This window comes from Sphaeramia orbicularis, chromosome 5, assembly GCF_902148855.1.
Source record: "Sphaeramia orbicularis chromosome 5, fSphaOr1.1, whole genome shotgun sequence".
Classification (NCBI taxonomy): Eukaryota; Metazoa; Chordata; class Actinopteri; order Kurtiformes; family Apogonidae; genus Sphaeramia; species Sphaeramia orbicularis.
The window spans coordinates 37,543,378-37,557,888 of NC_043961.1; the positions used below are offsets into that span (position 1 = coordinate 37,543,378).

Below are 14,511 nucleotides of genomic sequence, written 5' to 3' on the forward strand. Positions count from 1 at the left end.
ATCGATCAAACCTGTTGAAGATAAGACCCCTCCTCTTTACCATCTCCCTCACCTCCTTAACCACTGACCTTTTCTTTTCTCCCCTCTTCTTTAGTACTTCATTTTTCACCTCATATAACATTTCAACATCCCTATGCTTTATTCTCTCTCTGACATCATGTAATGGAAACAGAGCGACACTTGAGAGCCAAAGAAAGACACTGCTCTGCATTTTCACGAGTAGTTCCTGCAGTTTTAAAATGCCACCGGCACAGTGCTGTACTTTACACACATACATAGACTCTTTGGCAGACACAAGGAAATCCCCTTTGGCTCAAACATCTGAAGACTCGCCTGCAGGAGCCCTATAGTGTTCGCTCTGACAACATGATGTAACTGTGTGTGTGTGTGTGTGTGTGTGTGTGTGTGTGTGTGTGTGTGTGTGTGTGCTCTGCCTCGCAGTAACCCTATTTGAACTCCTGAGATTGGTTCATACTTCATGGGTGCTGCTTACATATCCTATTTGTGCTTCAGGTTTCTTGCCTTTTATTGGAGTGATGCTGATGTGACTGAAAATGCTTATATTAATTGATTTTGCTCAAAAATATGTGTTTTGTCTGTTTTTCTGATTCCCCAGGTGCAACAATGAGAATGAGTGGTACCAGATCCACGAGAACATCATCCGCAAGTCCAGCACCAAATACACCACACCCAGCACCAACTATGGTATGATGGATGTGTTCATGTGTGTGTCCTACAGCTTTAGTGTGTAGTTGTCTCACTGTATGATCCAGATGATAAATATAGTTATAAAACAACCAAATGGAATCAGATGTTTACATAGCACCATGTTCTGTTCACTGAAACGTCATTTCTGCTAGATGACTGCAGTTGCGTCTTTATGTAGGCGTATGAATTCACATGTAGCCTTCCAGTCATGTCAGCCAGTAGATGAACCCAAATATATTCTGTAATATAAAAATAAAATCAAGCTGCATTTTCAGTCTTTTCTACCTGGAACTATTATTCCACAAGTGTGACAGATGAGTACAGTCCACTGGTTTTTTTCTGCATTAATCAGCTAAAGTGAAATAAAATTCACAGATCTATGCAGACAGTAATTAACTTCTTATGACATACAAGCATAGATCTTATGAGGTCAGTGAGACAACAGAAAAAAGCTCAATCCTCCCGGCAGGGTTTTGTCCAGTTTGGAGACCGACACTGACTCTGACTGACACACACATGTCATCATTTCACATCTAAAATAAAATCATCTTAATTGTGTCCCTGCAGGGATAACTCATCCTCTTGTGCCATTTAAACCCAAGTCACATTCAGTAAAACTATACCATCTTTTTTATGATCTTCCTGAGAAGGGGTTGGGTCAGTAAAACTGTCCATTGCCTACTTTTTTTGTCTCCAAAGTTTTTATTTAAATTTTTTAATATTGCAACAACCATAACTATACAATTAAATTTACATAATATACACAACATAGCTATGTAACGATGCTGTAACAGAGTCCCAGCCCTGATGCACCTCATACTCCAACCAAAATATATAAACTCACACATCCAAAATGAATACATAAAATAAAATAAAAATAAATTAACTAAAAAAATGAAAAACAAGTGGTGTCAGGCACAACAAACCCCGCCCCTCACACGTATTGTCACATATTTTGACATGTATCCAGCTGATATCATCATGTCTATACATGTGGTGATGTCAGCATATCAATTGTCTCTATATATGTGTCTAGTTTGAAGTAAATTTAATCAAAATTGATGTTTTTATACACATATGAAACTACACCCAATATAATTAAATGGGAGAAGAAAAAGATTTTAAAAATTCATAAAAAATTTGAACTTTGACCTACTTTTCCCAAAATGTACTAACATCTATTCTGGGTCACTGGCAATCTATAAACCAAATTTGGTATAAATTCAATCCATAGTTTTGCTGCTATAGACATTTGAAATTTTGCCCATTATAAGTAAAAGGGGGGGGGGGGGGCGGGATTTTAAAAATCCATAAAAAATTTTAACTTTGATGTACTGTTCCCAAAATGTAATGAGATCTATTCTGGGTCACTGGCAATCTTTAATCCCAATGTAGTATAAACAAACAAATCGAACCAAAAACAATACCCCTTGCCTTCCCTTCAAGGGGTGGGGTAATAAATATTATCCTTAGTTACAATGAAAAGTTGTTTGTGTCCATCTTTTCAACATAGAATTTGGCTTCATTGCCTCTTGTGGCATTGTCCATCGCCTACTTTGGCTGTAACATTTCACTTTAGAAATATTTAGTCTTAATCTATCCCTAGTTTTCTTGTTTTAAGTGAAGTTGAGCCCCTATAGATAAAAAAATGGATGACATCTATTAATCATCTTAAATATTCAGTTCTGGTCATAAAACAGTCTGTACCTGCTGTTCTGTTCTGTACAGCTCCCTCCATCTAAGTTCTTTTCTTCTCTATCTCCCTCCTCTCACATCCATCACTGCAGGTCTGATAATCTCTCTGCAGCTGCTGCGAGGGGACATGGAACAGGTCCGCAGAGAGAACCCACTCATTTTCAGCAGGGGCGTGGCCATCACACGTAAACTGGGTTTCCCTGATGTTATTATGCCAGGTGAGTCGCACAACATATTCATTGATTGTGACTTAAAACCAGTATTTTATGTTCATGAAATCTTGATAACTGGAAGGACTAAGGCAGATTTTTTTTCAATATATGTACAATATCTCAGTGCCTGTCAAAACTCTTTCACACATGTTATCCATGCATCCACCACACTCACACTGACCCTTTAGACCAGGGGTCTCAAACTCCGGTCCTCGAGGGCCACTATCCTGCATGTTTTAGATGTATCCCTCTTCCAACACACCTGATTCAAATGATAAGCCTACCATCAAGCTCTGCAGAAGCCTGATAACGACCGTCAGGTGTGCTGGAAGAGGGAAACATCTAAAACATGCAGGATACCGGCCCTCGAGGATCTGAGTTTGAGACCCCTGCTTTAGACAGTGATGGAGTGAGTATTTAACTCACATCTACATACATGAAGGCTGGCACCTACTGCAGAAATGATAAATGAATCCAGCTGCTTTAACTTGGGCCATTAGTCTTCTGTATGTCAGCTGTGTTCAGCTGTAAATGCGCCTTTAGAGCTATGCTTTTCTCCGTGGACATACATGTTATAAATAGAATATTCATATGATGCTTTAGTTGTGAACAAGAATGATATATAATATGCAGCTCAGAAATTTCAGTCCATTTTCTAGGTTAAACTGAAGTAAAAACTTTGTCTGCATCTGTCTTGTACCCAGGTGACATCCGGAACGACCTCTATCTGACTCTGGAGAGAGGAGATTTTGAGAGAGGAGGGAAGAGTGTTCAGAAAAACATAGAAATTACTGTCTATGTACTCTACGCAGATGGAGAGATCCTTAAGGTAAAATGGTAATAAACTGAGTAAATATTCAGATGTATGGAAAAATATAATATAATGCCAAGTACACAGATCAAAAATAAAATATGCAACAGGTAGCAATCACACTAGAACTTACTGATGTTTCTGGTGTTGTTTCTAATTATGAGTCAATGAGTCATCCACTAATCTGAGACAGAAAATAAAAATGAAGTATCTACTGCCTCCGATTATATCCTGGGCAGTTCTAGTTCTGTCTCTTTTCTCTTTTGTGTTCCTTTTATCTACCCTCTTGCCATCTCTGACTACAGGACTGCATCAGTCTGGGTTCAGGGGAGCCCAGTGTGCCAGAGCATCGCTCTTTTGTGCTCTACCATAACAACAGCCCTCGATGGAGCGAGGTGATTAAACTGCCTATTCCCATCGACCGATTCAGAGGGTCCCACCTACGCTTTGAGTTCAGACACTGCTCCAGTGAGTACCTGCACCTCTGGGGGGATTAAAGCATGTCAAATGTGGATAAGTACAAATAAAGGTCATACATATACATTTATTAACTCTGGGTAAGGAGACAGTGTCACATGGAACTCTTCCTTTAAAACTAGCATTGCTCCAAATTTCATCCCATTGGTTTGATACAGCCTGTTACTCTATTCATGCATTTCTTGTCACTGTTAGAGTCAGATGTCATCCAAAACAGCTTTGGTGATGGTTATCACTTCTGTGTTTCCATTTTATGGAAACAGTGCTTTTCTTTTTCTAATTTCACATTTTATCTCCTATTTTCCTTGTGTCTGTTTTTTCTTACTCTACAGCAAAGGACAAAGGAGAGAAGAAGCTCTTTGGTTTTTCCTTCACTCCTTTGATGAGGGAGGATGGAACTACTCTGTCTGATGAAAGCCATGAACTCTATGTTTACAAGGTCAGTGAAATTATATTATATATCTCCTCCAGTTTTGCGTGTTGTACTGTCATGAATTTAAAATTAGTTGACATTTGTGAATCTATTACATGGGACGAAGGGAGAGATTGATTTTGCTTGCTAATTGCTTTTCTTTCCTGCTGTTGGCCTCAGTGTGATGAGAACACGACCTTCAATAACCATGCTCTCTACCTGGGCCTGCCCTGCTGTAAGGAGGACTTCAACAGCTGTCCCAGTATCCCCTCGAGCCTCATTTTCCAGCGTAGCGCCAAGGAGACCTTCTGGATCTCCACACAGCTCTCCTCCACCAAACTCACTCAAAACGGTACACAGCGGATATGTTCTTGTCTTTGTTTGATACTGTATAGTTCACAGTATCCTGATGCAGACTGTACATCCTCTACAGTTCTGGACAAAAGTTGTGTTGCATAAATACACAATACTGAAAATATTTAATATCTTGACTCCTGATTATGTAATAAAGATCAGCAATGACTAAACATAATTCCAAAGAACTAGAGATTCTTACATGTGAGCAAACTGAAATTTCAAAAAAATGTTTTGAATATTTACAGCTTGTTAAAGATCCATAGTTCAAGTGCAACAACTCTTCTGACAACATGGCCAAGATCGACCCAGAGATCAATGTGTTAATCATCAAGAGCTTGAAGTCCATGTCTCCTGATGAAGTTGCATTTTGATTGATCAGAATTTGTGACAAAAACTTTTGTCCTTCTAGAAATTGATTTGTTCATCATTATCAAGCAATGAATATTTATAAAATGTGTGAAATTTCATTTTGGTTGAATATAAATAAAGTACAGATGCTTAGCATCATTATGAGTTATTAATAACTCAAATTGGTCAATTAGCAGTCAAGTTATTAGCTGTTATAAATATGATGGGTACATGTGACAGGACTTTTGTCCAGGACTGATGTAAATATGACGCTGAAATGCAGTCAGTGTCAGTGCCAGAGGGAAATCTTAATCATCCAGATAAATTGAGTATTCCTCTTGACTAACGCTCACAGGGGCTGAATTTAAGCGATATCTTTTATCTCACTGCATCTGAAACATTTTAATATGCAAATGTCTCCATTAAAAAATAAACAAGAAATGTACGATATTTTGATTCTGAATCCTGGACCCTGGTACCACATTTTAGCACATCTTTTCTGCTCCTTGTTGTGTTCTAGTGGATCTTTTGGCTTTACTGAAATGGAAGGCCCATCCAGATCGGGTCATGGACATCCTCGGCCGACTACGACACGTCAGCGGAGAAGAGATAGTCAAGGTGAGGTTTAGTCAAAAAATGTTACTGTGCAACAGTCATGTATGTATATGTATGTATATTTAAATAGTTGTGCATATTTATGTATATATAAATAGTTGTATATTTGTCTTGTATGGATGCATTCTTGCAAAGACACGTCTATTTAAACATTTTAATGGCATCATTTATGAAGTGATGGGCTGAAATGACTGAAGATCCCACTTAACACACTTCAGTAACTTATTCATCTGCCCACAAAGTTTAGTAATAGTAATTATAACACCCTCATTTCCCATCAGTCGTATCTAATAAGAACACCTAAATTTCATTTCAAAAGAGGAAATGTGTTCATAAAAAATTAATTTAAAAACTGAATAAAAACCAACAAATGGAAGCTTCATTTCCTGTGTGTAATTGACAGTTTCTCCAAGACATTCTGGACACTTTGTTCTCCATCCTCGATGACAACACTGATAAATATGGACCCCTTGTGTTCCAGTCTTTGGTAAGTCTGTGCATAGAAAAGCTGAATATGTACAATGTGGTTAAAAAAGTTAGACAGGCAGCTTGTACTCATTACTATTCTTATTTTTAATAACATGTTTTAAATTATATTATTGGGTTTTATTACATTTTCAATCAAGTTAGTTATACGTTTTTTTCATTTTTACGCATTTTTACATTTTTGGTGTTGCGTCAAATTTTCTGCAGTTAGCGTGTGCTTTCATTCTTTCACTGTCCTTTTTGTCTTTTTCAGGTGTTTATCATAAACCTTCTCAGGGACAGTAAATATTATCACTTCAGACCAGTGATGGACACATATATCCAGAAGCACTTTGCTGGCGCGTTGGCCTACAAGTGAGTGAATAACGTCTACTTTATCATCAGTAAATTCTAGCCTTACTGCGGGGTTCAATTGTCATATTATGCTTAAATCCAGTAGTTTCAAATGTTGCATTTAATGTCTGCTGTGATTCAGAGAATTGATTCGCTGTCTGAAGTGGTACATGGACCGCTCTGCAGAGGTGGTCAGACAGGACCACATACAGGAAGCCATGAGGGTAAGGGCCACTGACAGAGGCTACTGTTAATATCATACATGGGTTTTGATGATATTTAAACAAAACTATTGTTTGTGAGTAAGAAAATATCATCTGTCTGACATTGTTTCTCTGTGCATGACTAGTTGGACTTGGAAAATCTAATCCATTCACAGGTGACTGATTAAAAAGCATTGGCAAATCAGTGTCTCTTGTAGATAAGTCACAAAATCTATATTTCATATGACTACAGTACAAAGTATGTAACAGGCTTTTTTTTTTTTTGGACAAATATTACGACGGTCAAGAAGCAAATCATTCATGGATGTTAATAGATTATCATTGGTTTAATTTATGAATTTATTAGCTTAATTTATAGTGGTAGTGACAGGAAACACTCAGAAGTGCAGTACCTGACTCCACAGATTCCCCAATGCATCAGTTTTGTAGGTCGAGCTCAGAATAGATGTACCATCTGATGCTGATGTACAGAATGTACCACATTTAGCAGACCACTGCTCAGCACATTCAATTATTTATCAAACTTAAACATTCGTCTGAAATGGGTCACACTGTCATGTGAAAGTGGGCGATGTGAATTATTGAGGATAGTTTTGACACATGCCGCAGCTGTGGGTTCAGATGTGACTTTTAAACTCATCTTTAACGAGTCTGTCCAAATTCACATACACTCAGTCTTAGCCTGTTTTTGTCTGTTTAATTTTTCCAACCAATTCATCGGAATATGAACTATGAAGTGAGTCTGTGCTACTGCTGATGCAATCCATTTGTGCTCGATATTTTGATTCTCTTATGTCATTTCATTTATCCTGACAAACACTTGGAAATCACCTCTATATTTTTGACATATATGTCAAGCAGTTGCCCTGTTTTCAAAAAGATTACAAATCAGATTTCACTGAATTTCACCAGACCATACTGTAAGTTTTCATCTATGTCAGGAATAGAGAAAAAAATTGGAATTGGTTTTTATGTTTTACTATTTTTTTCTCTATTGACACACACATCTTTATCATCAGGCCTTGGAGTACTTGTTCAAGTTTATCGTACAGTCTCGAATCCTTTACTCTCGAGCAACCTGTGGAATGGAGGAGGAGCAGTTTCGAACCAGCATCCAGGAACTATTTCAGTCGATCCGATTCGTCCTCAGCCTCGATAGTCGCAACTCAGAGACTCTCATCTTCACGCAGGTGAGGTCATACACACAGACACAATCACTCAAAAATACACATTTTGCACATCCTGAAACATGTTTTGTTGTTCATTTAATAAATGTCCCTGTTTCAGTGAATTCTTCCGTTTAGCTTGTTTCTCATCTCCTTTTAGTTGCTTTAATCTGACTCTGTCTCCCTTTTTTTTTTTTTTACCTCCTACTTGTACCTTGGACCAATTTGTTATTTCTTACCTCATCCTCTTTTTCAATCTCCCACAAATCTTTGCCCCATCCTTTGGGTCCCTATGATTCCACCTGGGTGCCCTCCCTTCACACTTATGCCCCACAGGGCTCCCAGCCTTGTCCAGGCCAAAATCAAGCCCCAGGTCCTGGTGTTGGACCTACTGCTCCTTTAGCACTAGCCTCTGCCCTGGGCCAAACCCCACCCCCTGCCCCAGGACAGGTTCCTGGTGGTGGGCAAGCCAACTGCAATCAGGCCTGGAGCTCCAACGCTCTGCGGCCTTCTCCGTTATCAGTAAGTAGACATCTGGATGAAACCCAGAACACCCTGTTCCCTGTGTGAAGCCCGAGTCCTTATTCACCTGTTCAGCTGTTTGTGAGCCTAACCTCACACAAACAAACACACACACCTCTCTTGTGCACATCTTTCCTGTGACTGTCATCACCTACACATTACACAACATTTCATACATGCCCTGCAGTGCACTGCTCACTCAAACCTCATGTGTTCAACAAACCTCATTGCATATCACAGTCCACTGTCAACACACACCTGAAAAATTTCCCTTTCATTTCTTCATCTTATCTGTCACAGATGCACTGTGCATCAAGTTAGCACAACACCCAGAGGATTTCATCAAAGGAAGTTCAGTCACGTCAGACTGGTGTGATTCTGATCTGTCATGTAGCAGCAGCACGCTGTGTGCACTTAGAAATGATGATAAAAGGCACATTATCAAAGAACACACTTTGGGGAGTTTATCCGTGCCTTGAGTTCCATTAATTCCATTGTGAACAAAATAAAAGTTGCGCAGTTAGCTCAGGCAACAAAGACACAGGAAAAACACAGATAGCACCTTTATTTTTCCAGTCAACAAATCACTGACAGTCTATTATTCACAACATCAGCCTGACAAGGGCCAGAAAACACTTGTAAGGGGAAGGGAAGGGATGAAGAATACAGACAAACACAATAGACAATAATGAGAATAAATGGAACAAAGGCTTTCAAACACTTTACTGCGTTCTGTCACACTGCAACAATTGTGTCCAGTCACACCAATCATCTTTGTACCAGAATCACAAACTACATAACTTTGAATCCAAAGACTGCCACATTGTGCTGGTTGTGCAGTGACACTAAAGAGAATAAACCCTCACTGGTTGGAAGCATTTGGTTACCCTTGACTCTTTGGCCCTCACTGTGATATCTTGACTACTAACAAATTAACTCACTTAACAGTATTTCACTCTCTTTTATGCCTTACAGATGTCTCACAGCCTGGTGAAAAGCTAAATTCCACTACCCATTAGAAAGCAGTAAATATTTTATATTTGCTGCATAACGCAAAAACCAGAGAGCCTGTTGAGATAAATACACACACAGTAGTGCTGGTAAACACACACCTGTATTAAAGGTTAATGAAAACAATTATCAGTGAAGCATTTTGGAATTTAGCTTCTCACCCGTTCCACTAATACTTCCCCTTTCTCTGCTGTGTTTTATTACAGAGTGAAGTCATGGTCACATTTCTCTCCACTTGAGACCTAATTCTGATTTCCTTTGACAACAGTCTTCCTCATATTGTGTCTCCTCTTCCTCAGGCTGCTCTGCTGAACTCCTTCCCAGCGATCTTTGATGAACTGCTGCAGATGTTTACAGTGCAGGAAGTAGCTGAGTTTGTGCGTGGCACTCTGGGCAGCATGCCATCCACGGTCCACATCGGACAGTCCATGGATGTAGTCAAGCTGCAGTCCATAGCCCGCACAGTGGACAGCAAGCTCTTCTCTTTTCCAGGTAAATTAGTGAACAAAAGCACAAACACATTTTTCTGTTTTACTCGTTTTTTCTCTTGAATATGAAACTGAAGTTTATAGATATATATATCAGGTGTAGTAAATCCAATAAGGCAAATTCAATATGTTTTATTGTATTTATTAATTCATTTTTTAGGAACAGTGCAGCAACATAGAAGAAAAGACCATTTTTAGCTGCTGCTAATTTGCTTCCCTAATACAGTTTATGTTCATAAAACCACAATAGATCACACCTGTAAAAATACAGTCCAGTCAGATAAAATGTCTACAGCTTTTGTTGGCATTTATCCAGGCCTCTATCTTCTAGAAAAAGTACTCCCTGGGTTATTTGGCCTGTTTATATTTCTTTAAGCAAATCACACTTGCCTTAGACCGTGCTAAGTGCAGGATGCAGCAACGATACTTTATAAAGCAGTGCAGGGGAGAAGTTGTTGTGGTGGAACATGGTGTTTAACAATGAAATCCCTGCAAAAGACTAGAAGCACTCGGAGAGCACAGACCTCCGCCAAGGCTGATCAGTGCCCCCCCACCCCACCCCCGATCACCACCAAAATTTAAACATTTCTTCCTTATCCCATTTCCAACAAACCCTGAAAATTTCATCAAAATCTGTCCATAACTTTTTGAGTTATGTTGCACACTAATGGACAGACAAACAGACAGACAGACAAACAAACCCTGGCAAAAACATAACCTCCTTGGCGGAGGTAAAAATACCTTTACACAGACACAAATGTTTATGGCAAAACTTGCTGCTGTTGTTCTTTAACATAATGAGACTGAAAATGTTAACATACTTAAACAGCCGATAGGAAGAGACAATCTTTGATGTTTTTTTTTTTTTTTTTGGGGGGGGGGGGGGGGGGGGGGGGGGGGGGGGTTGTAATTATCTGTACTTGCTAGTGTGTTTAGTTGATAAATTTGGATCTACAGTGGCTTATTTTATAACCTGAAAGCATTTTGTCATCTTTGTGTCCTAGTCTCACTGGCAATTTGTACTTTACACCATAAATATAATGTTGTTTTACTGGTACGTTTGGATGATACATTAATAGCCAAATACCTCAACAACCAAACCGCCTCTCTCACTGTATTTAATAAATAAAATAAAACGTTATCAAAGTATAATCAGCCCCACAGCTTGTCGTCAAAAGCACTAAAGACTGGGAACCCATCCAAACACAAATAATAAATGACTCTGTGCTTTTCCTTTGCTCTGATTTCTTTGGTAAACCAATTACACTCTGTTCAGCCACAAAGCCCTAGTGACTGAACACATCAACCCATATGGCTAATGTCTTTTCGTGTTTGCACATTTCTACCCGCAGAGTCTCGAAGGATTCTGCTTCCTGTAGTTCTGCATCACATCCATCTCCATCTGAGGCAGCAGAAAGAGCTGCTCATCTGCTCTGGAATACTCAGCTCTATATTCTCCATAATCAAGACGAGCTCACTGGTAACACTCAAACACACACTATATAGAAACATATGAAATATACAAAAATGAACCTCCATGTGCACTGGTACGTCTATACAATGTGTATGTCTTTGCACTGTTGGGAATTTCTGTATTACTGCTGCAATGAATTCCTCTCCTATATCTGTGAGTTTCCCTGAGGAAAAAAAAAGGAAGGATGATTAACAACCTAAAGTGCCCCCCAGAGGCGATGATGTTTAACACACTGCACTACTATTAAAATCTTCAGTAGTTGCAATTTTCAGTAATGCAGACCACAGTTATATGGATTTTCAAAAATCAGCTAAGTCATCATTCTTATACATTCCAGACCATACATTTGTGTGATATTTAACCATCTGTAATTGGATAACGCACATTTGTACTTGTTTTAACTGCACTTGAGTAATGAGAAAGCATGACTGAGATTAAAAGAATATGGATTAACAAACAACATATATGGTTAGAATCACACATATATTGAAAGACGGTCATGGATGTGTCATCTGATACAGTCAGTGTGGCTAGATGAACTCACGCAGCCTCAGTTATTTACAGATGGACAAACTTTACTACATGTGACTTACATACATGCCTGAACAACTGCAAAGCTCCATTAGTGTTTCAGGTACAAATTATATTACAGTTGGACTAACGGGTAAGGTGTTAGATCTTCAAAACCAGTAGGAATCATCATCTTTTGATAATATCTTCTCTAATCCCTTTATCTCGGTTTTTCTCTCTTCTTCACATCCTTTCTCTTCCTACAGGACACGTCAGTGCAGGAGGAGGTGGAGATGATGGTCGAGTCCTTATTGGATGTTCTCCTGCAGACCCTACTGTCAATAATGAGCAAGAGTCAATCGCAGGAGGCGGTAAGGGGTCAACGCTGTCCGCAGTGCACCGCGGAGATCACTGTTAGTAACTAACAATACGACTACTACTATCACTACTTCACCTCCTGCCGCCCTTCATTTTTTATTTATGCACAAATCCTTGGACTGGGCAGTATTTACTCTGATCATTATAGTTTATTTTAAGTATTACAGTATTGTTTTGGGCATACTGTAATTTAATGGTTAAAATCTTACATGTAAATTAACAGATACTTATCAAAATATAGTACCAAAATACATTAAATAAACCAAAAAGGCTAATTTTGGTCTAAAAAATCACAGACAACCGGTTTTAATAGTTATGAATGTGAAAACTTAGTTCATCATAGTAATAAAATGTTGTGTGAAATAATATAACCATCACTACAGTATTCCTTTGGTTCATACTGCCCACTCTTACTCCATCTGATCCTTGACATCTTGTCACATTTTGTTGGCTTTATCGCTATGCAGCTCTCAGTTCTTAAACCTGCTCATCCTTTTCTCTTTGCATGTTTGCATGCCTTAAATAATTCTTATTAAATGTCTTCTGATCATATCTTTATCTTTATTCCATTCGTTTCTGCAGAAAAGCTTTGATTGTACATATTTTTATTATTCAGAAGTGAGGTGTAATTCAGTCTTTTGCTATAGTTGCTGTTAATGTAGATATATAAATATAGAAGAGTAATGTAAAAGAAAGAGGGGCATATATTATTAATAATATTGTAAGGAGAGGGGGTGGGATTAAATAAATTATACTTCTTCCCACCCCTTTTCGGGCATGTAAATGGAATTATTGTGCTTTTCTTCTGACTAAGATTGTTATGATTCTTGATATTTGTATTATTATTATGTTTTGCAAGTGCATATATGTTAAATTTCATTGCATGTTTGGAATAAATCACTAAATCTAAACGACTTTTACATATTCATCTTCCTTCACATTCAGTCTTTGGCTCGATCCCAATCCAGTTCCCAAAAACTGCCCTGTCCACATAATCTCCGTACACATGTCCTCGCTTTAATTTAGTTACAGCCTCCAATTTGATGAACATTACATTGTGTCTTATACTGCCAGAGGTGCATCATAACAGAGTAACACTAAAGCCACTTTTACACAGAGATCCCGGAAAAAAGGCGAGATGGTGATCCCACCTTTTTTCCACCACTGACTGATTTACAGTCAAGCCAAAGGAGTAACAGAGGTGAGACAGGCTGGACTTTTACACAGCGGAGCGTGTGTTCTGGAATCAAAGGGGTGGTGACGCAGCTCTCATTTTTAAATCCTCAGGCACGGGAAAGACAGTGGACACATACAGGGGTTGGACAAAATAATGGAAACACCTTCACCTCAAGATGATAATGCCCCAATCCATACAGCTAGAATTGTTAAAGAATGGCATGAGGAACATTCTAATGAAGTTGAGCATCTCGTATGGCCGGCACAGTCCCCAGACCTCAACATTATTGAGCATTTATGGTCAGTTTTAGAGATTCAAGTAAGACGTCGATTTCCACCGCCATCGTCTCTAAAAGAGTTGGAGGGTATTCTAACTGAAGAATGGCTTAAAATTCCTTTGGAAACAATTCACAAGTTGTATGAATCAATGCCTCGGAGAACTGAGGCTGTAATTGCTGCAAAAGGCGGACCTACACAATATTAAATTATATTTTGTTGATTTTTTAAGGTTTTTCCATTATTTTGTCCAACCCCTGTATGGAGGCACCGGCATGAATTCTGTGGCCCACCACGGCCACCTTCTAACACCTGTTTAGTAGCCGCAGAATCATTCCAGCGCCTCCACATGCACCTGCTGTCTCTCCCATCACACCTTGGTTACAGAACAAGAGGTATTTCTTTTACATAGCGTTACGGAATCATGATCCCACCTTTATCACAGCTCTGTTACTACCTCCAGAGGTGTTACAAAGTCACAATAAAGGTGGGACCAAATGATCCCACCATTTCATTGACACAGACGTTCCGGAATAAAGGTGAAATATTCCCGCAACAGAAGTGTTGTGTAAAAGGGGCTTTAGAGATTGGGAAAGAGCCTTTTCTGTCCGACTGTCATTAACTGATTAAGTCACTTCTAATTTCTTCCATGTGATTGGCTCACATGTCTGTCCACAACTTTCTATTGGCAGGGGGAGTATGTGTCATGCCTCCTATCACTCCTCCGTCAGATGACAGATATCCACTTTCAACATCTGATGGAAAACTTTCAGAGCAAAGAAGAGCTCAAGGTATAAACTAATGTCCTGAGTGCTGCTTTAAAAAAAAATCC

General features: G+C 38.9%; 1 protein-coding gene across 9 annotated transcripts in view; it reads left to right on the plus strand.

The window, feature by feature from the left end:
• The window catches only part of LOC115420086 (dedicator of cytokinesis protein 3), a 237,527-nt gene that overhangs the window by 187,490 nt on the left and 35,526 nt on the right, over positions 1-14,511 (plus strand). For 5 of the 9 annotated variants that reach the window (XM_030135293.1, XM_030135297.1, XM_030135294.1 and 2 more), the window contains exons 13-28: positions 617-705; positions 2,496-2,621; positions 3,320-3,444; positions 3,732-3,894; positions 4,236-4,342; positions 4,496-4,667; positions 5,541-5,638; positions 6,039-6,122; positions 6,375-6,475; positions 6,597-6,678; positions 7,698-7,868; positions 8,181-8,366; positions 9,677-9,869; positions 11,218-11,345; positions 12,116-12,262; positions 14,372-14,470. In XM_030135293.1, coding sequence (XP_029991153.1) covers positions 617-705; positions 2,496-2,621; positions 3,320-3,444; positions 3,732-3,894; positions 4,236-4,342; positions 4,496-4,667; positions 5,541-5,638; positions 6,039-6,122; positions 6,375-6,475; positions 6,597-6,678; positions 7,698-7,868; positions 8,181-8,366; positions 9,677-9,869; positions 11,218-11,345; positions 12,116-12,262; positions 14,372-14,470 — 2,071 coding nt within the window. The remainder of the gene's footprint in view (positions 1-616; positions 706-2,495; positions 2,622-3,319; positions 3,445-3,731; positions 3,895-4,235; positions 4,343-4,495; positions 4,668-5,540; positions 5,639-6,038; positions 6,123-6,374; positions 6,476-6,596; positions 6,679-7,697; positions 7,869-8,180; positions 8,367-9,676; positions 9,870-11,217; positions 11,346-12,115; positions 12,263-14,371; positions 14,471-14,511) is intronic. The other 4 variants (XM_030135298.1, XM_030135300.1, XM_030135299.1 and 1 more) reach the window with 2 other exon arrangements.